This window comes from Pan paniscus, chromosome 19 (genome assembly GCF_029289425.2).
Source record: "Pan paniscus chromosome 19, NHGRI_mPanPan1-v2.0_pri, whole genome shotgun sequence".
In the NCBI taxonomy this organism is placed as follows: domain Eukaryota; kingdom Metazoa; phylum Chordata; class Mammalia; order Primates; family Hominidae; genus Pan; species Pan paniscus.
Genome location: NC_073268.2, coordinates 72,521,429 through 72,546,685, shown reverse-complemented (window position 1 = coordinate 72,546,685; position 25,257 = coordinate 72,521,429). Strand labels below are relative to the sequence as shown.

The 25,257-nt window shown below is 38.3% G+C and overlaps 1 protein-coding gene across 2 annotated transcripts in view; it reads right to left on the bottom strand.

The window, feature by feature from the left end:
- ANKFN1 (ankyrin repeat and fibronectin type III domain containing 1) overlaps positions 1-25,257 on the bottom strand; it is a 359,995-nt gene that overhangs the window by 141,575 nt on the left and 193,163 nt on the right. For both annotated transcript variants that reach the window (XM_003817411.4, XM_063598775.1), the window contains 4 exons: positions 24,233-24,434; positions 21,155-21,365; positions 2,381-2,575; positions 507-620 (listed from right to left, as the gene is read on the bottom strand). In XM_003817411.4, the coding sequence (XP_003817459.3) occupies positions 507-620; positions 2,381-2,575; positions 21,155-21,365; positions 24,233-24,434 (722 nt within the window). The remainder of the gene's footprint in view (positions 1-506; positions 621-2,380; positions 2,576-21,154; positions 21,366-24,232; positions 24,435-25,257) is intronic.

The following is a 25,257-nucleotide window of genomic DNA, read 5'->3' as shown; positions in this document are numbered from 1 at the left end:
TCCACCCTAGGGAACCCTTACCGATCCCACCATTTTATCTTCCCCTTGCTCTTTCCTGACCTCCAATATACTTTATCTGCATTTTTGAAAAACCCCAACCCTGTTACCTGGCTTTAGTTATTGTTTTTTTAACCCCTACTTAGTATGTTCCATATCACAACCCCTCAGATCCTTGGATCAAGTCTGATTCTTCAGTGTTTCCTACTCAGACCTGTCCCCAGCCCTGTGCTATGCATACAGCAAGTCCTCTGCAAAGATGAATGAAACAGTAATTGAGGGACTTGAAATGACAGCCTGGTCTTGTGGTTCTTCCTTTCTGTGACATTCTCAGTCACTTGATTGTTCCTTTACATGAGTGCCTATGGAAATATTTCAACTTCAAAAGTCAATGGCATAAAAACATTCCTATCAGTAGGAAAAACAAACACACAAAATGCACTATTGATTCTCAAACAGCAGATGCTTTTTTAAGAAGGAGTGATGAAAACATGTCTTGGGTCCAGTACCTTTATACCTGGTTACTACAGCTGCATTGACGCTAAGAGGCTCTTGGAAGCTGACAGTGAGTGATGTGCTGCTGGTTACCATGAGACAGACATTGGTTGGCATCTCAGGGGCTCCTGGGACAGAAGGAAAAACACAAGGATCTTAACATAGCAAATCCTTTTCAAACAACGTTCCTCCCTCTTCAAAGGATACCCTGAAATGAATACTATGGAAACACTTGTTTGTGGAGCCTAATAGCTTTCGCTTTTGAACATTTTCATTAGACGTCTCAATGGCTTTTATTTGTTGCCATTGGGGTCTTATTTGAGCATTAGAACATTTTCTGAAAAGGTAAATAATACCAGTTAAGCCTTCCTAAAGTATCCTGCAAACACGATAGGAGATTGGGCTGGATCAGTGAAGAGAAAGGCAGGAAGTGATAGCAGGATCCTATATTGTCAGTGGACACCCTTACGTTTTATAAAGTACATCGTTTCACTGGAGGCTTTTTGCAGCCCTGCTCGGTAGAAAGGGCAAGAAATAGCACACTCACTTTTGGTATGAGGAAACTGCAGCCCCAAGTGGCCAAATTCCTTGTTCAAGAACACAGTGAAGACAAACAGTCAGGATGAAAGCCCCTGGCTTCAGTTGCCTACTTTTGGGCTCTTTCCAGTATTGATAGAATTCTAACTCACCTTGCTCTCAGGCTTTCTCCTATTACAAATGAGCAGTATTTTCTGAGAAAAAAATTTATGGGTGGATGTCATGTCCACTAACCTCAGGTTTTAAAGGACTCCTGATGGCTTTTGGTATTGCTTAACACGTAGAAGGTGTTTTATAATTTAGCAAATTACAAAAATTGACATCAAATCTGAAAATATGTCTGTTTCTAGTGTTAATCTGTCCTAAATGAGGCACAATAGCAAATGCATTTATTAAAGCAAGCGCTGAATCTCTTTAAACAAACCCATGCACCAGCCTTGCTGGAGAGTGTTGATGTTGAAAGCAAACTTTCATTAATGTTGCTAAGTTATTTGCTCCAAGAGAAAGGATTAGGCCTAGATTTGGTATTTAGTGTACTTAAGAAAACATCATCACTGTCTTTGGTCTTTGTCTACATCACAACTAAGTTTCCTGCAGCAGAGGCAGAGACCTTTCAAACTAACGAATTTTCCCCTATATTTAAAATTTCCAGCCTAATTTTTTTGTTGTTGTTTAGTTACGATCTCCTTCTAGAATGAGAGTTTAATATTTCACAAGTGTTTGAATTTTTTATTTTGTTTTTGTATCAGGAACTACACTCAGCATTACTTTCCAGTGCTAATGAGTATTATCCAAAAAGAAGGCTTTTCTTAAACTAACAAAAAGAATTGGTAAAGAAAATGGAAGTGCAGACAAAAGCGTAATTCTTGAGTTGATTGTTCTTTTCGGTTGCCTGTGTTAACTGAAGTTCAGTTTATAGCTCTATATAAAAAAATGCAGTAGAGAGTTGAAAACAACTTAAACTTGAGCTTGAAGCAGAAACTGGACAAACAGGCAAACAAATATTTTTCCACCTCCCTATCCCAAAATATAGCCATCTAGGGCATCAGACCATCCAGATCATTAGGCATTAGGGCGTAGCGGGTGGAAAGTGCTAGATGAGTGTGACATGGTGGAGAGAGGCCAGAGGCATGAAGCCTCATGGCTGTGGTCAGAGCACCCAACAGGAGCCAGAAACTCAAGCAAGATAAAAGACCCTTTGACAGCCTCTCAGAGCCCTTGCTCCATACAGGCTGACAACGGCCATCCATGACTCTGTAGAGCTGAAAAAAAAAATCCGTAAAAGAAGACCTGGCTGTCTCAAACTGAAGCTCAGTCTAGTGAAATGTAGACATTTTCTGCTTATACTCACTGGCATGCTCAAAGCCTGTTTTCATGCGTCTGTAGAGCCGATACCTCCACTCCCAAGCTTTCAGCTGTTTCTCTTTCTCTGTGTTGTCCAGAGTGAATCCTTCATTCTCCACCTGGGCAGACAGTTCACTCACCCTCTCCTGGGCTTCCTGGACCAGTGTGTTGAGGTGCATTGCTCGGCTTTCCAGGCTGACAACTAAAGGGAAAGAAATGGGATTACTTCTCTTTCTTTCTGGGGAAATGCTGCTTCATTGGAAGGATATATCCCAGAGTTTACTATGATTTGAAAAAAAAAAAAAAATGCCTGGGAAAAGTGGGATCTGTGTTTGTTATCAAGTATCTTATTATGATAAGGTCTAATTAGTGACACTTACAATCAGATTAAGTGGTAAATTCATCACATTAATATATTCCCATTGCTCTCCAGCCCTGCTGTAACACATACCTCACTTAGCTGCTTAACTTAGCTAATTAGAATTCCACCATCAAGTACCCAGGAGGACCACTTCTCATCCAGAGAGTACACATTTGTTGCCATGACCTCTAGAAGGACAAACATGTAGGGGCAAAACTCCGTATGGCCAGGAAGACCCTAGGAAAAGTTATCCATGAGGCAAGTTGCATTCTGATGAAGTTTTGTTTTGCTTTTGGTAGAACCTGATTCAAATTTTCTGCCTTTAACACATTCTTCCCAGCTTATAGACATTTTTGTACGTACATCTTAGAGGCATAATTTTATTATTGTTAATCAATGTATTTATTGCTTACAAAGAGTTCCGCTACTGCTGCCACAGTTGAGCTAGTGAGTTCTGATGACTGGCTGACTTGAATGTGATCAGAAATTGATCTTTGATTGTGGTGTAACGGTAGGAATGATCTCCAGAGATACCTATGCTCAAGAGGATAAGTTATATAAGCCCCTCTTGCTGAGAGAGGTTGTAGAGCTTGCTATTTCTATTTTACCCAATATGTGATAGTCTTCATTTGATTTACATCAGATTGTTTAGCCATCCTGCTCTTGCGTTCATGTCAATGAATGGGAAGGAATGTATGTTTCCCTTTCTTGTGCTGAGCAGTGAGGCTGCCTCTTATGATCTCCTCATGGCTGTTATGCATATGAGGGCCTGCCATGATGGTCACTTGGTCACTTCAGAGCCCCTCCTGTTTAAGTGACAAAAGAGCCTTAGCATGGGAATATGGTAGGGGATCACAGAACAGTCAGGTAAGCCAGACTAAAGTCCTGCAGATCTGTTGCTGAAATGTGTTTGACACTCCCTGTGACCAAAACAATATTTCTCCCTGGTGGGTGGGAAAGAAATCCAACTATTTCATTCTTCTAATTAAAGGGGAAAATATTGTGAAGATAACTCAAGTGAAAATTTGTTAGGTGTATTTTGAAATGGAAATTAGGTGGTTATATATTCATATTCTCTGTGTTCATGGGCATGTTTGTATTAATTACAGGAAATGAATACTAATTTATTATTGCCTCGGTGCACCATCAGTCTAAATTTATTTACAGATGAGGTCAATGAAAAATTAGTTGAGTCTTTTTTCTTTTTCTTTCTTTCTTCTTTCTTTTTAAAGTTGCTGTTTAGAACACTCAGGACTGTGTTTTGCTGCAGATTTGTCATGGTTAATGAATGTTGCTGTAGCAGTCAATCATGTACTCTAAATACTGTCACACTTTTTTTTAAAAGCCTCAGTCATGAGCCATGACAGAAAAATAAACAAATAAATATAAAGCTAAAAAACTCTTTCACTGAGCAGCTACACTATGCAGAATCCCTGGGGAAGGCTAAAGGAGGCCAGAAAAAATGATAATATAAGTGCTGTGGACGTAGGGAAGCAATGATGGGGTATGAACGCAGAGGTTCTGGAGAAAAAAAATACACATACACACACGCGGGCGCACACTCCAGTGGAAAAATTGGCAATATTAGTAGCCTCAAGGTGCAATTTCCTGGAGCAGTGAGATTGACAAGTCAGTACTAAATGCTGTTAATTTAACTAACTTCAGATTAATGGTAGAGTCTGCTATGACTGAAGCCCTCAAACACAGTCTTATTATAGCCTTGCTGGGAAGGTCCTAAATATAGGCATTGACAGTTTAAAACAAATTCGTATACATTTGTGTATTTTTAGACATAGGTTAGGCGTCAGAGTTTGTGTCACAGTTTTCAGGTTGATTAATTGACCCAGTAACTGCACTCTCTACCCACTCCCCCCTCCTTCTTCCACTCCAAATTATAGAGAAAATGGGGGAATTGTCCTTGTTAAGTTATCCAGTGAGCTTTTTTTTGTATGCCTGATGTTTGAATTGCATGCATGCGTCAACACTTGGGTGATAGACACATGATTTATAAAAATAAATTTTTCTAATACTATGAAATCCCCCCTATTAATTTTTATATCCACAACAGTTATTACTGGTGTGAATTCCAGGTGGCATTTCAGATGGACAGCTTCTCTTGAGCTATGCTTGGCTCCTTCTGACAATTTTTCTGCTTTCCCTAGAACCACACATTTTGTTTCTGCATTTTCCCTTTCCTTCTAGGCTTTAGATGCAATTTGAGTTATAATGATAAAGGAATTCCACCTCTTCAAGATAATGCATTTTGCCTCTTCAGAGACTAAAGACAGAATTTTATAGCTGGGTGAGCTCTGCAAGATTATTTAGATCCCAGCGCACCTCAAACTGGGATATCTAAACTCTAACGTAATATAGTGGTGACGGTGGGTGAAGTAGGGGGTGCAATGATCACCTCTAAAAACACAATATGAATGAATGTGTCTTCTTGGAGCATCAAATTTTACATGCTGATTTTGATTAAGCATATTATTTAGAAATTAAATAGGTCTATTATGGAGAAGAATGGAAAGTGTTTTCAAAAATTGAAGATTTTGAAAAAAGGGAAACTTTGTAAAACTCTATCCCTTTTTTCCAGGTTAAGACCACAGGTGCCCTTGAGACTATCATTTGCATCTGTTGTTAAAAGTAATTGCATGGACAAGTCAGAGAAGCACTGACTGAGCCACTGGTTTCCAACCATTTTGGCAAGCAAACTTTTATTTATTTTTTCCAGTGGATTTTTTTAATAGCTTAATAAAACACCCTCTTTTGAAAGATTTTTTTTGTCTACTAAACCAGCTGACTTATAAAGTGATCATGTTTCTCCCTATTATTAATGACCTATATAACCATCAATAGAAGCATCTGTTCAGAATGAGATAATCAACCTAACAAACTGGGTTAATATATTTTAAGCAGAAGCAAGTAAATATGACAATTATATTAGACTGTGTAGTTTATCTTGAGTAATGGTGTGATAGCCTTTTTGAAAGCTTGAAAATTGTTCTGGGAATACAATTTCTATTTTTGCCACCCTGGAATGGGAGCATTTTTTTTTTTACAATTGAGAAATCATATTTAATAAATCATTTTCAATTTTTATAATGTTTCAAGCCCATTCTTTGTTGATAGCCTCCACATTTATATGGTGAAATCATTGTTGCTGTGCTTCTTATCTATGACATTATTTTTATATCCCTTCATTTGTGGATCTTAAGATGTTGCAGAAGGTTCATTCCTGTACCCCAATACAGATTCACTTCCTTTAGCTGCCTTTTCTAGCACCAATGTGCTTTAAAAAAAATGTGCAAACAACAAGCAGTGACAGTGGCCAATTCCTTGAATGTCCAGATTAATAACTGTAGCATGCTAAAGAAAGGTGTGTGTAAATAGCTGGAGATGGTGTATGGTCCAGAGTCTAGAATAAATGTATTTCCTTTCTGAGCATTCCTTCCATTCCCCTAACCCGAATACATGCATTTGAATGCAGCAAAACCCTTCAGGAACTTCTCTTAGCCAACTGCAAACTTATCTGTTGCCACAAGTGCAAAGGGGTAGGATGTGAACCAGTATATCACAAAGCTCTTTAGCCACTTCAGTTGGCGACAGAACACAAAAGGAAAAAATTCTTACGTATTCACCTCAGTCTGTCTCCACTTTTTATAAAACTGGAATAAAATGGGAAAGTGCCACCTTTATTAATCCTAATTGAATTTTAAATGTCCTTTTGACACAACAAGGTATATACATGACACAGCTACACAACCTTTTTTCAACTGGACAACAAGTGTCAAAACCCTGTGGATGTATAGGGTAAAACAAGATTGGTCAGGAAAAGAGAATTGTTCCTATAACTGGTAATCTGACACAATGTCCTATTGCCATTAAAAAAAAAAGGTCCATTTTCAGCCGGGCGCGGTGGCTCACACCTGTAATCCCAACACTTTGGGAGGCTGAGGCAGGTGGATCACCTGAGGTTGGGAGTTTGAGACCAGCCTGACCAATATGTTGAAACCCTGTCTCTACTAAAAATACAAAAATTAGCCTTGCATGGTGACCGGCACCTGTAGTCCCAGCTACACGGGAGGCTGAGGCAGGAGAATTGCTTGAACCTGGGAGGCGGAGGTTGCAGTGAGCCGAGATCGCACCACTGCACTCCAGCCTGGGAGACGGAGCGAGACTCCTTCTCAAAAAAAAAAAAAAAAAAAAAAAAAGTCCATTTTCAGTTTATTCAAGTTTGTTTTCATGGTGTTTTATACCTCTTGATAAAAAAATTTCAGACTTTTGTAATTTGTGTATGCTGATCTTCATCAAAAGGTTCATTCTCTGGATCAGTCAGTGGTGTCAGAATATTTATAATGATCAGGCTCATTGTCACTAACATCTGGTGTTACAGAAGTGTAACTACTAGACTCTGGATCTGATGGCAGAATGGGGCTATTTTCAACTTCCTTATTTTAAAGATGAAGAAATTGAGACCCAGGGAGATGGGATGACTTATTCATGATCTTCATCTAAACCTTAAAGAACTCGATGGATTTTCTCTAAACCAAATAGAATACAAATCAACCTATTATTTATATATTACAATTTCCTGATTGTTATCTATTTGGTATGAAATTGGTGAACTCAGTTTGGCTGGTTGGTTTGATTTAGAAAACAGAAAGGCTATGTCTGTTTTATCATTCCTGCCCATCCACTTCTCTTTTTCTTGGATTCATTCCCCTTTCACTTCCACCCACAGGACACTTTTCCCTGGAGGCCATACTCCTGATCTCTGCAAGGTTTGGTCTTTTCTCTCATTGCAGTTGGTTCCTTCTCCAGCCAAGCAGCTATCCCTCTGAGCAGCCATACCAACACAATGGAGGGTCTGTGACTGTGTGGTAAGCAGTCCAGCAGGGGCAAGACCACTCAGTGGCTCCTGAAACAGGCTCTGTGCTATTGTGGTGTTTAATTATCAACAGCATTTCTACCTCCCAGTGCTTCTGAGTGGGCATTTGTTATAAGACCTAAGCAGCTAATTAACCAAGGGATGGGGTGGGGGATGGGGCAGGAATTTGTGTTCAAAGAATACAATTAGAGTTACTGTTTAAATCCCGAGATAAACAATGATCAGGGACTGAAGGGATTTTCTTCACCATTTGAATCTAACCTATGGATTGCTACTTACAGTTTCTTAATTTTGCCCTTGCCTGCAATTGCTAAATTTGGGCCTGGCTGATAATTGCTCAAAGCTTGAAAATACAATGAGTGTAACATGTAAACTAATTTTAATTTTTAATTAATAATTTTAGGGAACAATTTGGTTTGCTTGAAAAAGACGGACACATTTGTCTATTACTAATGATGTGCCATTTTTCAATTTAGTAACAGCTTTTCTGTTATTATGGGTATGTTCCTGTTTTTCAATGATGAGAAAATGAGGCACTAAGACAATCATTTAATCTCAGAGTTAGAAGGATACCTTACAACCAACCTCACATACCTCTCCTTTAGTACCCTTGGTCCTGTATAATTTCCTACATGAGGGGAACTCACTGAGATGACCTTGTCCATTTTCATACAACTCCGAATTTTAAAGTTTCCTTATCCTGAACTGAAATCTGCTTTCCTATTACAGTCATGTGTCACTTACTAACAGGGATATGTTCTGAGAAATGCATCCTTAGGCAATTTCATTGTTGTGCAAATATTACAGAGTATACTTACACAAATCTAGCAGGCATAGCCTACCACACAGCCAGACTCTATGGTATAGCCTATTGCTTCTAGGTTATACACCTGTATAGCATGTTGCTGTACTGACTACTGTAGGCAGCTATAACACAATAGTATTTGTATATCTAAATCTATTACAACATAGAAAAAAGTACACTAAAAATACTAAAAGTATGGCATCAAGGATAAAACATGGTAGAGCTATATAGGGCATTTACCCTGAATGGCGCTTACAGGACTGGAGGTTGCTTTGGGTGAATCCGTGAGTGAGTGGTGAGTGAATGTGAGGACGTAGGACATTACTGACACTGCTGTAGACTTCATAAACACTATACAATTAAGCTACACTAAATGTGTAAAAAATTCTTTATCAATAATAAATTAGCATAGATGGACAGCTTCTCTTGAGCTATGGTTGGCTCCTTCTGACAATTTTTCTGCTTTCCCTAGAGCCACACATTTTGTAACTCTTTTGCTTTACAAACTTTTAAAAACTTTTTGGGTCTTTTGTAATAACAGCTTAAAACACAAACAAACAGTACCGCTGTACAAAAATATTTTCTTTATATCCTTATCCTATAAGCTTTTAAAAAATTAAAAAAACATTTAAACTGTTTTTGTTAAAAATCAAGACACAAACACACACACTAGCCTACGCCTATGCCTAGGGTCAACATTATCAACATCATGGTCTTCCACCTCAACATCTTATCCCACTGGAAGTTCTTAAGGGGCAGTAACACGCATAGAGCTGTCATCTTTTATGGTAACAATGCCTTCTTCTAGAGTACCTCCTGAAGGACCTGAGGCTGGTTTACAGTTAACCATTATTTTTTAAATAATTAGAAGGAGTGCAGTCTAAAATAATGATAACAAGTATAGTAAATATATGAAAGAGTAACATAGTAGTTTAGTGTCATTATCAAGTAGTGTGTCCTGTACATAACTGTATGTGCCATACTTTTATATGACTGGCAGCACAGTAGGTTTGTTTAAACCAGCATCACAATGAACATGTGAATAATGCATTGCACTGTGATGTTATGACAGCTACAACATCATTAAGCAATAGGAATTTTTTAGCTGCCTTATAATTTTATGGGACCACCTTCATATACATAGCTTACCATTGACTGAAATGTTATGTGCATGTGATTGTACTTCCAAACTGCAAGCAATGTGCTAAAAGGGCTTTGGGGTTCTATAGCTCAAGCGCTGCCCTTACATATGGGTGATCCTAACTAGTTACTCTGCTATATTGAGCCCAAATTTCTCATTTGTAAAACTGGCATTGTAACAACACTTGTCTTATAACTTGTAACAAATTAATGATAATCTTTACATAGAAGACTCTCAGTGGAGGGTTGCTTATTATTATTACATCCATTGATCTTATACTTTTAGAAGCACACAAAATAAATCAAAATACTTGTTTTATAAAATAACTCTATGTTCTTCCATCAAAAACCCCTCTTGCCTCAAATAAAATTTTTCCATCCTAGCTACTGTTCAGAAATATACACTAGCAAGTGATATCAATTTCAACCCTATCTGCTATTTCAAGGCAGAAAACAAGGTCACTTAGATTTGAACGTTGCATTGTAACAAATATACTCTGGGCAGTTAATAAAATTTATTTTTGCTGATTATAAGTGACAACCTTCTAACAACTTCACCACTGACTTGTTTTAAGGTAGGAATGACAAAGTAATGTAGGGGAATTCTAAAAATTAAATATTTTTAATTCAAAAACTCTTATACCAGAGAAACACAAAACATAGTTCCAATTTATCCATCTTAAGATTCAGGACGCAAGACTCATTTTGGCTTCACTTAGGTCTCAAGCTGTTATTACATTTTCAGATTTTCCCAAGGACATTGAGATGTGGTTCCAAAAAGGTTTTAGAGATCTGGAGATTAAATGTTTCATTTTAATGACTGTGAAACTTTCTTCTCCTATAACTTATTACACCCAGACATGGGGCTCTGAAGTGTTCTCTGCAACTTTCCAGAAGGATGTTGACTCACAAAGTCCTTATATAACTTAGACTGTAACTGGTGATTTCTTAAGAAGCCAGAACAAATGACACAGAAAGGAACTTTTGGAACTCATCAAACTCAAAGGGGAAAATGGACATCTTCTCTAAAAGCACAACATGCAAGCCACTTGAGTGGATTATTTAGGAAATTCAAAGGAAATTGCCCCATGGCATCATAAGAGGTTTAAGTAATGAAACAAGATAACCATGTTTTCTGCCAATATTTTCAGTGCTGTTCATAGACATATAGTGTGAGCCACATCATTTAAAATTTCCTAGTAATGACAATAAGAAAGCAAAAAGAAATAGGTGGCATTAATTTTAATAATATATTTTACTTAACTTGATATATCCAAAATGCTACCATCTCAGCATGCAATCAATATACAATTTATTAATTTTATATTTTATGTTATTTTTGGTACTAAGACTTTGAAATCAATGTAATTTTACATTTAGAACACTTATTCATTTGCACTAGACACATTTCTTTTTTAAATTTTATTTTATTATAAATTGATAATAATGTCATATGTATTTATGGGATACAAAGTAATATTATGATTTGTGAATACAATGTGGAATAATTAAATCAAGCTAACTAGACATATTCATCACCTCAAATATATATCTTTTTTTTTTTGTGGTGAGAACATTTGGAATTTACTCTTTTACCAATTTTGAAATGTACAATACACTGTTATTAACTATATTCATGACACAGTGCAATAAATTTAATACAACCAATTATTTCTCCTGTCTAACTGAGATTTTGTACACTTTGACTGTCATCTCCCCATTGTCCCCAACCCCCTGACTCTGTAACCACCATTCCACTTTCTGCTTCTATGAGTTCAATCGTTTTAGAGTCCACAAGACTCTAAATAAGTGAGAACATGAGACATTTGTCTTTCTGTGCATGGCTTATTTCATTTCGCAGAATGTTCTCCAATTCCATCGATTTTGTCACAAATGACATTTCCTTCCTTTTTAAAGGCTGAATAGTATTCAATTATGTATATATATAATATATAACATTTTAAAAATCCACTCATCTGTTAATTGATACTTAGGTTAATTTCATAACTTAGCTATTGTGAATAGTGCTGCAGTGAACATGGAAGTGCAGACATCTCTTTGACAAATTGATTTCAAACCTTTTGGGTAAATACCCAGAAGTAGGATGACTAGGTCATATGGTAATTCTGTGTTTAGTTTTTCGAGGAACCTCCACTCAGTTTTCATAATGGCTGTGCTAATTTACATCCCCACTAACAGTGTACAAGCGTTTCCTTTTCTCCACATCCTCACCAACACTTATCTTCCATCTTTTTGATAATAGCCAGTCTGACAGGTGTTAGATGATATCTCATTTCTCATTGTGATCTTAATTTGCATTTTCCTGAAGATTAGAGGTGCTGATCATTTTTTTCCATATATCTGTTGGTCATTTGTATGTCTTCTTTTAAGAAACCCTATTCAGGTTCCTTGCTTATTTTTATTTTTATTTTTATTTTTGAGATGGAGTCTCCCTCTGTCTCCAGGCTGGAGTGCTGTGGTGCGATCTCGGCCCATTGCAACCTGTGCCTCCCATGTTCAAGCGATTCTCCTGCCTCAGCCTCCCGAGTAGCTGGGATTACAGTAGCTGGGATTACAGGCACCTGCCACCATGCTCAGCAAATTTTTGTATTTTTAGTAGAGATGGAGTTTCACCATGTTGGCCAGGATGGTCTCGGTCTCCTGACCTCATGATCCTCCCGCCTTGGCCTCCCAAAGTGCTGGGATTACAGGCATGAGCCACTGCACCTGGCCACCTATTTTTAAATTGATTTATTTATTTTCTTCCTGTTGAATTGAATTCCTTACATTTTTTGGACATTAACCCCTTATTGGATGTACGGGTTGCAAATATTTTCTCCCAATACACAGGTTGTCTCTTAACACTGTTGTTTCCTTTGCTGTGAAAAAGCTTCTTAGTTTGTTTTAATCCCATTTGCCTACTTTTGCTTCTGCTATCTGTGTTTTTGGGCTTATATGCAAAAAATCATTGCCTGGACTAATGTCATGTAGTTTCTCCCCTATATTTTCTTCTAGTAGTTTTACAGTTTCTGGTTTTATGTTTATGTCTTTACTCCATTTTGAGTTGGTTTTTGTATATGGTATGAGATAAGGGTCCAGTTTCATTCTTCTGCGTGTGGATATCCAGTTTTCCCAACACCGTATATTGAAGAGACTATTCTCTTTCCATTGTATGTTTTTGGTAACTTTGTTGAAAAGCAGTTTACCGTCCATTCATGGTTTCATTTCTGGGCTCTCTATTCTGTTCCATTGGTCAATGGCATCGATATATTTCAAATGTTTGATAGTCATATGTGGCTAGTGGATTCTGTGTTGGACAGTGTAGTTTTAGAACATAAAAATTATACAAATTTTAAAAAGTGCTTCATAGGAAGTGTTTTGGAATACAAACTATATAACTAATGGGTAAAATATTTAAATTCTTTACCAGAAATTCTTGGGTCATTTTATTTTGTTTTTGAGAGTTATGTTGGCTAACAATTTTTAGAAATCAATTACAACTGGCCAGGTAATGTGATAAATGTTTTAATGGTATTATTCCACTTAATTCTCCATAATCTTATATGGGTAATAAGGTAGCCAGCCTCCAGGAGGGCCTGCAGTGACCTATGTCTGCTTGTATTCACACCCTTGTATAGTATTCTCCTACACTGAACAACCAGGGTTGTTCTGTGAGATCAGCAGAATTCTGCAGAAATGACACTATGTCACTTCTGAGATTAGGTTATACATGTCACTGTTGCTTCCACCTTGGCTGGTCTCTCTTTCTCAGATCATTTTCTCTGGGGGAAGCCAACTGCCATGTCATAGAGTAGCCACATGGAGAGACCCATATAGCAAGAAATGTGGGGCTCATGCCAGTAGCCACTATGAGTAAGCTCGGAAGTGGGGTCCTCTAGCTCAATCAAGCCTTAAAATGACAGCAATCTCATGGAGTCACATGAGATTATGACTGAGCCATAACCAACCAGCTAAAGCCATTCCCAACTCAGACTCACATGAGACAAATATTTACTATTTTTAGTTGCTGTTTGGGGGTAATTATTACACAGCAATATATAATAATACAAGTTAAGTACAATTATTATATCCATTTTACAAATGAAGAAATGGGGCCACAGAGAGGGTAAGGAATTTTCCCACAGCTACAAAAGGTCAGATGTGGGATTTGAAGCCGGAGCTCTCTGACTCCAGAAATTTAATTTTTAGCCTTTTCTAAGGGTTTAATTTAAAAGCTGCTCACCAAACAATTCTATTGTTTTTGTGTTTATGTTAAAACTCATGGGGAAAGTCTGCATACCCTCTAAACTGATAACAATGGATATATTTTGGGTTTTGGGGGATGGCAACCTAGATTGTGTGTGCACTTGGGGATTAGTTGGGTGGGCTATCAAAGATATCTTTTAACTTTATCTATAATCTTTTCATTTCTGACAAGGAGAAGATATTCTATGTTGCATGTATATTTACAATTTTTTTAAAAAGAAAAAAAAGATGGCTATAAAACAACATGGATGAACCTGGAGGACATTATTCTAAGTAAAAAAAGCCAGACACAGAAAGAGATAATGGATGATCTCACTAAAATCTGGAAATTGAAAAAGTCAAACACATAGAAACAGAGAGTAGAATAGTGGTTGCTATGGGCTAGGGGTGGGGAAAATAGGGAGATATTGATCAAAGGGTACAAATTTTCAATTAGAAGATGAACAAGATCTGGGGATCTAATGTAGAGCATGGGTGGTGATGGATCTGTGGATTAGTTTGATTATGATAATCTTTATACAACACATATATCAAGTCATCACATTATATACCTTGAATATATACAGTCTTGTCAATTAAATATTTTAAAGCAAAAAACCAGAAAAATGCAACTATCAACTCAAAGAATAGGTGACATGAACTTAGGCTTTGGCCATCTGATGTTTAAATAATTATTTGAAAACATAAAAAAGATCAATGAGCCCAATACTAACTAAAATCATTCTTTTCATAAGGGATAATATATTGACACCCCTCAAAAGAAATAGGCTTGGGATTGATTCAATTAAATTCAATTGAGTGTCTACTGTTTGCTGGGGATTCAGTAATAAATAAGAGAGGTGCTGTCCTTTGGAATTTATGTTCTATTGCAGAGGAGATGAAAATAAGCAAATAAAATCATTGAGAAAAATCATAAGTGCTATGCACAAAATGACAAGAGAGTGATGTGATGAGAAAATGTCATTTTAGACTTTGGACTTGGTGGCCAGAGAAAGCCTCTCTTGAAGATGTCACATTTAAGCTGAAATGTGAATGTTAAGAAGGATTTGGCCATGTAATGAACAAGATTAAAAGCACTCAAGCATTCCAAGTAGATGGAATAGCCAGTACAAAGGCCCTATGGTAAGATAGCCTGGCATGTTACAGGAACAGAATGGAGGGTGGTGTGGGTGAGGAGTGCACAGTATAAGAACAGATTTGTAAGTTAGGGTGAAGATCTATACCCCTATTTTAGTGAAGCAGAAAAAAATATTGAGGGCTCATTATAGAGACCTGTCTAAGGCTTGTTCTTTACATATTCTTATTGGCTGCAAATCTTTGTCCTTTGAGGGTGGATTTGATTTCAGGAAATCTCTCTAAATAATTTGAAGCCAAGTCTGGTGAACACAGAGGGTGATGACGCTAGGCAATGCTGTTTTGGAACAAAAATCAGGTGTGACTCTCAGCAACGAGTCAGATTTTCTCATAAACTGACTCTGAGGACAATTCCAAAGTGTTCAGAGCAATGGCAGCACTGTTGGAGCAAGTGTGGGGTCTCCCAGGAGGACCATGTGGCAGGATAACATTCGCTTGGATTGTAGACTTTCTAGTGTGTTTGTTTACATAAAACCAGCCTCATTAGTTTATAGTCACACCTCTTAGACATGCCCTGACCAGTCCCAGCACAAACACGAACCCCTTACTACTGCAGAAATGAGTGGTGCATCCTGACAAGACTGCCAAAATTGTAACACTGGTGTCTGCACCATACTCAAATGACAGCAATTCTGTAATTGCATTTTATGAAGTAACTGGACATAACAAATTCTGAGTGACACTTTCTAGTTCCACAGGCAGCATCTGAGAGAAAGTGAGAGGGAGGCATTCACCAAGAAATGCAGAGGGAGAGGAGAGGGACTAGAGAGAAGGAGAATGTAGCTAAGGGAAAGGGCAGAAAGACTGAAACGAAGAGGTATTCCACCATTCTTACTGGTCTGTATAATTAAATAGTGTAAAAATAAAAACAACTAGGCTACATCTACAACCAAATTCTGTAACAATGTCTGGAAAACAATAACAGCATTATTAACAACAAAAGGTGCCCCAAAGTTTAAGTTACTAGAAGACTTGAAGGTTTTTTTCCCTACATTCTGTGTATGCATGTGTGTGTGTCTGTGTCGATGATACACATAATGACTGTATATGTGCACACTAAGACTTGACATCTGTGACTCCCAGTAGCATAAGACAAGGCTGTCACAAAGGCTAAAATTTCAACTGTAATTTTCTGAGCATCTACTATGTACTAGGTACTGGAGTCAAAGAATGAAATAAAATCTCTGTGAGTGACCAGATTTGTACACAATAGGCAAAAGAGCTGCTTTATGATTACTATCTATGGGGTCTTAATGGCCATCTCAGAAAGGCAAGACTCCCATCGATGATTCAGCAAACTCCTCCTGGAGGCTGTTGGTTTGAGGGTGGGGGCAGAATACAAGTTAGTCAGAAAAAGGGAGGGGTTTATGACTGGGGGCTTTTACATACAGAGACAACAAGTCTTTCTTTGATAGCAGTTGTTCAATTGAACATGAGTCATAGTGACTGTGATCCTAAGTGTATGAAGCAGTCCATGGCATACCCATGGGTGTCCTGTGGTGCCTCTATACATTGGCTTTCCTAGTTGCAGTCCTTTCAGATTCAGTGGTTGTTTTCCTAAGCTCAGCACATCAGTCTGCAAGAAAGTACTTGGGACTGTACTTCAATAACGGCTGATTGTTTTTCTGCAAGGAAAGAATATTATTTTGTGCTGTTTGCAAAAAGGTAGGAGGAACAGAAAAGAGTCATTGAATAAAGATAGTAGATTCATCTAATGAGTAGGCTGGGGTTCTGTATATATTTAACTTGAGAGCAGTGTGCAAGTTTAGATGGCCGCTTCTGGGATTTTTCTATGAGTAAGGAAACATAGATGGTTGAGTTTCAAGCTATGCCTATAAAGAACACATCCATGTGGCTCTGGCATCGAGGGGTTCAAGATAGAAGACAGGCCTGACCAATGGTTTGGGAGTTAAGTCCCTAAACCCTGTGTGTCACGGTGATTCCTGTTAAGAAATGGAGAAAACTACAGAGGATGTTCTTCTGAATTGTGTGAGGATACTTGGTTGGCATGGTGAAAAGAATACTGAGCTAGTTTTCAGAAGAGAATACACAGAGAAAGAGAGGAAAGAAAATTAACCTTGTTAGAAACCCTGGAGTCTGCACTCTGCTTTGAAATATGTAACTGTCATTAGAAGAAGAGCAGATGGAGAGCCAAAATAGGGAGGAATTGAGCATCTAATGTGTAACAGTGAGCATGCCAAAGCTTTCTCACAAACACCAAGGCAATTAATACAGATCTGGGTTCAAATCCTGACTGCACCACCTATTAACTTTGTTGTGTTGGGATAACTATTTGACCTTTAAAATTCCAATTTCTTTATTGATAAAGATGAAGAAAACAACGTCTCCCTCACAAGCCAGTTGTGAGGATCAAGGGAGGTGATGTAGACAAAACCATTTTTGTAGGTGTAAAACACTCTAAGAACTTCAGACCTCATCGTTAATTTTCCTCTCTTATCCTGCCTCTTTAGCTTCTGGGGAACAGTTTATGGCAGGTGTTTGCTTATCTGGTTCTGGCTGGCAGACTGGTTTTCCTCTTGGGCCTGCTCAAACTCACATACAGAAGCATTCTGCTTCTTTTGTACTTGATATATAAAGTGAATTAAAAATGCCTGAAAACACTATGTTTTTCTATCCTGCCTCTCTCCAATAGGACTGACACCTTAGTGCGCAGAACAGAACAAAGAAATACATCATATGACTTTAGCAAACAGTAGAAAGGGAGAGATGCAGGGGCCCAGAGGCCACAGCCCTCCATATTGGTTATGTGGAAAGGCAGTGAGTTTGTGTGGAAAGATTCCAGGTGTTGGCATCCTACAGATCTGGGCCTGAGTCCCTGGCATCCTTATTCATTTCCTGGATGTGTGACCTTGGGCCAGTCAGTTAACTTCTCAGAATCACAAGTTCCTCCTCCTAAAATGGAGTTAATAACTTTATCCTGTAGGGCTAGTGTGAAAACCAGAGACGTTGTATGTGGAGACTTCATAGGTACACAACCAATATTGCATTGCCATTTTTACACATGTAAGTCTATAAGTGGTCGTATCTCTTTGCCTTTTTAGGTAGCTAAGGTGACTTAGGTGTCATGTTTCCTGGAGGCTGAAACCTGGGTTTATCTCCCACCATTTGTCCTTTACAACTTTGTGATGGTAACATGGCTATCATCCCAGAGAGAATGAGGAGGAAAACCAGGGATCTCTTGAACAAATGTGCTTTTGGTTTAACTAGATATTTAGTACTTGAGTTCTTTTACAGAGGTTTAATTATGCACAGGGGGCTTTGGGAGGTAGGGAGTCTTACTGTTTTCACAGAAAATGCAGAGTTTTTTGTAGTGTCGCAGGTAAGTGAGTAGGACTAATGTTTCATCCAGCCCAGTGCAGGATGGCCATGGCAACATCTGGATGAATGGTCTCCTTGTTCCTGTAGAATGGGGCTCAGTCTGCATTCTCCACGTTCAGACCCTCTGATTCTCTCTCCACCCTTCTGTCACTGGATCTTTGGGACAGACGTTGTTGCAGAATAAACCGGAAGGCAGCAAAGATGCCATTTCAATTTCTTCCATCCTCATTAATCATCCTTCCAAATCCTCCAGTTCCACTAAAAAGGGGCAGCACTTTGACTATAGAGCTCTTTTGAAGAGCTCAAATCCTACTGAATCCAAATCTTCACTGTCTCTGACATGGATATGGTGAGCTTAGCATTTTTATAGTAAGAAATTTTCTGATACAAGGATCTGCTTCTGTACCTAGTCTTTGGGTGGTGGCGATTTACGAAATTTAGGAGCAGAGATTGACCTCTAATTATATATTTGCTTGCTTCTCTTTCAGCCTTCTGGGTCTCACCACTTGGAAGTAAGTGAATCAGTATTAGTGAAACTAACAGTTTGATGAGTTTACTTTTTTCTTTTAGGAAACATAAAAACAGTGGCTCACAGCCATTGTGGTCAATGGGTCAGAGAGTTTTCACTAAGGGGAATGTGAGTGCCTACTTCATAATGTTGCTGTGAGGATTAAAGGAGTCAATACATGGAAAGTGCTCAGAAAAGTGCCTGACACAGGGTGAGTGCTGCATGATATTATCCCACCCACTCCTGGGTGGGGTCTGCCATTAGCCCCAGTGCAACTTTCTTCCCCAAGTACTATCAACTCTACTTCAAAACACATCCAGAAAGAAGCCAGTCACAGAAGACCATATATTATATAATTCTGTTACATGAAATGTCTAGAACAGGCAAATCTATAGAAACAGAAGGTAGATTCATGGTTGTCAAGAGCTGAGAAGAGTTGGGGAGATTGGGGAGTGATAATAGTCAGATGGTATGATGTTTCTTTTCAGGGCAATGAAGCTCTAAAATTGATGGTGGTGATGGCTGCACAACTCTGTGCATATGCTAAAAACTACTGAATTGTATACTTTAAAAGGGTAAATTTTATGGTATGTGAATTGTATCTCAATAAAGCTGTTAAAAATATATCCAGAATTCTGACACTACTCAACATCACTGTGATGTTAGTCCAAGCATCCAGTCTGTCTCCTGCACCACTAAAATGACCTTGTAACTGCTCTTCTCAATTTCACAATTACCTCACCACTGTCTCTTTTCCATAGAGCACTGTGGTGATCTTCTAATGTAAATCAGAATATGTCATTTACCTTCCTAAATTGCTCCACTGCCTTCCCATCATACTCCACAATTAAAGTTGAACACTGACCATGGTCTCAGGGTCCTGCATAATCTGGTCCCTGTGACTTCTCTCTCAATCATCATTCTCCCTCTTGCTACTTTGCTTTGGACCCACTGACTTTTTTGTTCTTCCAGTATGTCAGTCTTATTCTTGCCTGCCTCAGCATCTTTCTATTTGCCATTCACTCTGCCGAGAATTTGACCCCCACATCTTCTCATAGTTCATTCCTTCATATCATCTAGAATTCAACTCAAATATCACCACATCAGAGAGGTTTTCTTGCCCAAACCTATTTATGTATTCATTTTTTAATTGACATATTGTAACTGCCCATATTTATGGGTACAACTGGATGTTTTCATATACATATATGTTGTATAATCATTAAATTAGGGTATTTAGTGTATCCATCACCTCATGCATTTATCATTTCTTTGTGGTGAGAACATTCAAAAGCCTCTCTTCTAGCTACTTTGTAATATACAATACCTAACTGTTAACCATTCCAACATCACCCTACTGTGCAGTAAACACCAGACATTCCTCCTACCTAATTGTCAAAATTAAAAATAGAACTACCATATGATGCAGCAATCCCACTACTGGGTATATATCCAAGGGAAATAAAATCAGTATGTTGAAGAAATATATGCTTCCCCATGTTTATTATGGCACTATTCACAATAGCTAAGGTGTGGAATCAACTTAAGTGTCTGTCAATAGATGAATAGATAAAGAAAATGTTGTATAAGCCAACCAAAGAAAGATAAACATGGCGTGATCTCACTTACATGTGGAATTTTTTTTAAAAGTTGATATCATAGAAGCAGAAATTACAGTGTTTACCGAAGACTGAGGGGTGGGGATTGTGAGAGATTGGTCAATGGGTATCAACCTTATTTAAAATAGTCCCTTCCCTATCAATCTATAGCCACTCATCCATTTTATTTTCTTCACAGCGTTTATCACTATTTTGAGTTTGTATTTTATCTATTTACTTGCTTATTGGAAGTATTCCCAACAAGCATGTAATTTCTATGAGAATAGGGACTTTTCTCTTGTTCACTGTTACATTCCTAGCACCTAGAACAGTGTCCCACACTCAGTGTTTATTGAATGAATGAATGAATGAATGAAGCCACCACATTGACTGTGGATACAAAACAGAAACACGCAAATGCTCATTCTTCTATATATATCTCCTATTCTATATCCTCACTTGGAGTATCTCACATATTTTAAAGCTTGCAATAAAATTCTTAGAAGTTCTTTGGGGGTTCCTTTTTAATGCCATTCAGCATATTCTATTTAGAAAGGAACTTGATGCTTAGACCAATAAATGCTGTCACTATTTGCATGAAAGCCCATGAAAACATCCAAAGCCTATCAGAGTCTATGCTTAGTCAACCATTCCTGCTCTGAAAGTCAGCAATGGCTATTTTGGTGGCATAAGGCTGGAATCTGGCTTTAATAGTACATGTGTTTATTCTCAGGTTACTTACAGTGTGGACTTTCTCGGGCCCCTGTCCTCAGAAGAATCCTTGCAATGGGCACATTGTTGGTCATGATGGCAATATCCAGGGGTGTCAAGCCCTCGCTGTTAGGTGTGTTGAGGTCGAGTTCTTCTGGTGTGTACTGATACAGGAGGATCTGCACAGCATCCATGTCCTGCTGTTCGACTGCCTCAAACATGGCTTCATTGCCCTGGAAATTCTAGAGAGGAGCAAAAGTAGATCAGCACAATTTCTTAAACCAGTGTGTCTTTGTAGCTTAGCTCTTTTGAAGTTTAAAGACTGTTTCAGGGACTGCATGTCCACTTATAAGTGGAATAACTACAATTTATCCCAAGGTCTCCAAAGTAAACACTCTGTTAGGCTTCCCCTCTGTCATTTCTAATGGACATTGAATAAGTGCACTGAGAGAATACAGGATAGCCTGGCTGGGCTGTAGATAAGAGCAAACCTCAGCTTTTCTCAAACCAGTCTTCTGAAAAATACTCTAATAGTTCATTTGGCTGGGCATGGTGGCTCACGCCTGTAACCCCAGAATTTTGGGAGGCCGAGGTGGGCAGATCACTTGAGGCGAGGAGTTTGAAACCAGCCTAGCCAACATAGTGAAACCCCATCTCTACAAAAAATATAAAAATTAGCCGAGTGTGGTGTTGGGTGCCTGTAATCCCAGCTACTCTGGAGGCTGAGGCAGGAGGATCACCTCCTGCCCAGGGGGCAGAGGTTGCAGTCAGCCGAGATTGCGCCACTGAACTCCAGCCTGCACAACGGAGAGAGACGCTCTCAAAAAAAAAAAAAAGTAATTAAGAGATGTTCTATGAAGAAAATAGCATGTGGTCAAATCAATTTGATAAACATTAGATTAAACCAAGTGTACCCCATTACTTCCCTGTAGGCTTCCTCAGGGTCTTTAATAATTTTAACATGTATTTTATTGCATTTGCTTTGACTACTCCTGGAATAGTGTTCTACAGAACACAGTTTGAGAAATGCTGGCATAGGTAATGTTAGCACAGGTAGCAGTTATGGCTAGCTTGGAATTGAGAGTACACTTTCTCTGTTTTTCCTCAAACTCACCCCTCCCTCTCCATCCCCAGCCTCTACATTGTCATCTCATGTCTGGACCATGGCAATGACCTGTCTGCTGCTATTCTTGGTCTCCCCCAGCTCTCACTCTATACTGATACAAGAATAATCTTCCTAAAATATACATGTTACATGTTACTTCCTTATTTCCAAATATCTACTAGCTCCTGTGGGTTGATAGTTTCTGAGCCCTGAGATGAGGAGTCCAAGTGGTAGTGTTCAGGGAGGGTTTCAATGGCTGGATGGCAAATTGGTTTTGGGCCTCATGGGACCAGAGTTGAATATTTATAGAATACACTTCACTTGTAGAAAAAAATAGCTTAAGAAAATATGGTTCCTTTGAAAAGTGCTTTCCAAGGATTAATAGTAAATAAAAGAGAAGAACTCCGGAATTCTTTTAGGTACATATTTCTTAGCACATGGGAGAAGACCAACACATGTATTATTTACACATCTATCTGGTATCTTCACCAAGAGTTGCTTGGTCTTTAAAAGAGTTGAAATACCACTGGTTTTAACCTGCATAGGGGTCACCTGATTAACATGTGGAAGATCTCCAGTGACCAAATGTTCAGGTGGTCAGGTTTTATTTTTAGTCTCATTAAAAATCAATTCTCCCTATCAAAGGCTGCAGGTCAGCTTTAGCTGAGTACATAACACAAAATGGAAATTTGAGGAAAATACAAAGCTATTATGCAAATGCTTGTTTTGACAATGGGGACCCAGGGAATAAAGCTATTTTGGTATGCAGTTTTCTTTGCTACAAGACAATCTGCTGAATGGTAAAGTGTTTTATCCACAATCTGCTAAACTGAAGAGCCTCTGATGCTTAGGCCCCAATTTAACCACAGCCAAGTCCTCCCAAAAGATGAGTTTGAAATGAGAAAACATATTAGAAAACAAACGAGTTCAAAGTTAAAGTGCCACCCTGTCCACAGTCATGTATTTGTTTTTGGCTCTTAGTATTCCTAATTTCTCATGTGCCATATTTACTCTCACTCTTAAGTCATTTCCTCCTCCAAGCTTTTGTTGGCAAACTTTGGCATGCTTCTATCTGGAAAGGCTAGGACTCATTTCTGTTTTAAGAGCAAACAAATGGTGCCATTACTGCCTGCAAAAATCCCCTTGCTGAGCATGTTAACATTATGCTCTCAGCTTTTACTGAGGGCTATTCTGAGAAACTATTATATGAGAATACCTGTAACATCATGAGTTCCACTATTTACTCCATTCTCTATTACATAACTCACTATGACATCTACAAGGTCCAGAGGACTGAGCAACAGGTGAATATTCATTCCTCCTGATGGACTGAGACATTTTTAGTTATCAACAGATGGGATGCTATAACCAATTGTGTTTCTTTTTCTGCTTTGACTTTCTGGGAAGTCAGAGATGAATGTAATGATAAATTTCAGGTACAGGTACTATATTTGCCTAGAGTTTTTGATATATCTATTTTTATTCTTATACCCAATATTTTCTTTTCCTAGTTTTTTTTTTTTTACATTTTTCCTTTACTTTCCTTCCTTCCTCCTCTCTCTTTGTCTATCATATAATACATGTGCATTCTTTGGATTCTATTTTGAATGCCTTTGGAAAGAATGTGTGGTATACATCAGAAATAAGTAATAATATTATTATTTGAATGAACACTGGAACTCTCAGAAAGCCCATTTAACCTGAGACTTCATAGTTGTCAAGCTGCTTTTTTATTGAGGTTTATTTATTTTTTGGTGTAGTGGTGAAATAAAAATTAAGGGAGAAGAAAAAGAAACAAAAAGAAAGAGAAACAGCTCACAATCACTCAGACTTTGTCTAACAACATAAATATGTACAGTTACTACCCTACCTGAATCTATTCCAGCATTTATAAAATTGTAAGCATCAACTTCTGAAGTAAACGTGAATCATCTTAGAATATCCTTAAACCCAAACATAACTGAATAAATCAAACTGACACAAGAATAAAAACAGTTTTGTTACCACCGAGGTCTTCCTGAGACTCAGCCGATCAGTTCTTGTCCTAAAATAGGCCTCATCGAAGGAAGAGTGGCTCCCCTTCAGTTTCTCAGAGAGGTTCCTGTACAGGCGTTTGGCTGCGTTGGGAGATGAGGGAGCGCTATGTTTTTTTGACTGACAGAGATGTAAATTTTGCATTTGTTGCGTCATTTTCACACCACAATTCCTAAGAAGAGGAAAGTCCGATGTTATATCTTTTACACCACAAATTATAAGTTGACATATAATTTTATCATCTCCAGTCAGTATCTGGAATCCAAATACAATATTATAGCTGGTAGGGACCTTAGAGATTATCGGACCCAGCTTTTTTTATGTTTTAAATGAGAAAGCTGAAACCCAGGGAAAGGAAGCAGCTTACTCATGGCCACAGAGCTAATTGGTGGCAGGAATGAAATGACAACCTCCATTTACTATATAAACATATTCATTCACATACAGACATATATATGATTGAACCTCGACTCAAGTCTTTACTTCTCTATCCCAAGTGAGGAAGTGTCTCTCTGTAACCTAGGGGGTCTGTTCAATTCCTCTTGGGTATATATAATTGGGAATTTTCTACTTATATTCACCTAGATGTTGGCTTCTGTTGGGTATATAAGAAAGTGAGGCTTTGTCTCAGATGGACAGACACAAGTTACCTTCTGCATAGCCCCAATCTCTTGAGGTAGCAGTTAACTTGCATCTGTCCTCTGTCCATCTGAGGCTTGGTGAACTAACCCAGTATGCATAAATTTGGGAAATTTGTACCCATAGGTCCATCCCTGCTCACCCCAGATACCCTGGCTGGGGTGCACCAAGGCACTCACTACTGGCATTCTTCAATTAGTACTTGACCATTGTTTCAGAAATCTCTAACGAGGTCCTCACCAATGTCACAACTGAAGTCAGTTTCCAGATCAGCCATGCCATTCAAAAGCCATCCACAATAACTGTGGGTATTGCTCTTGAAATTTTGATGCTATCAAGCCTCTGGCTGCCTGGCA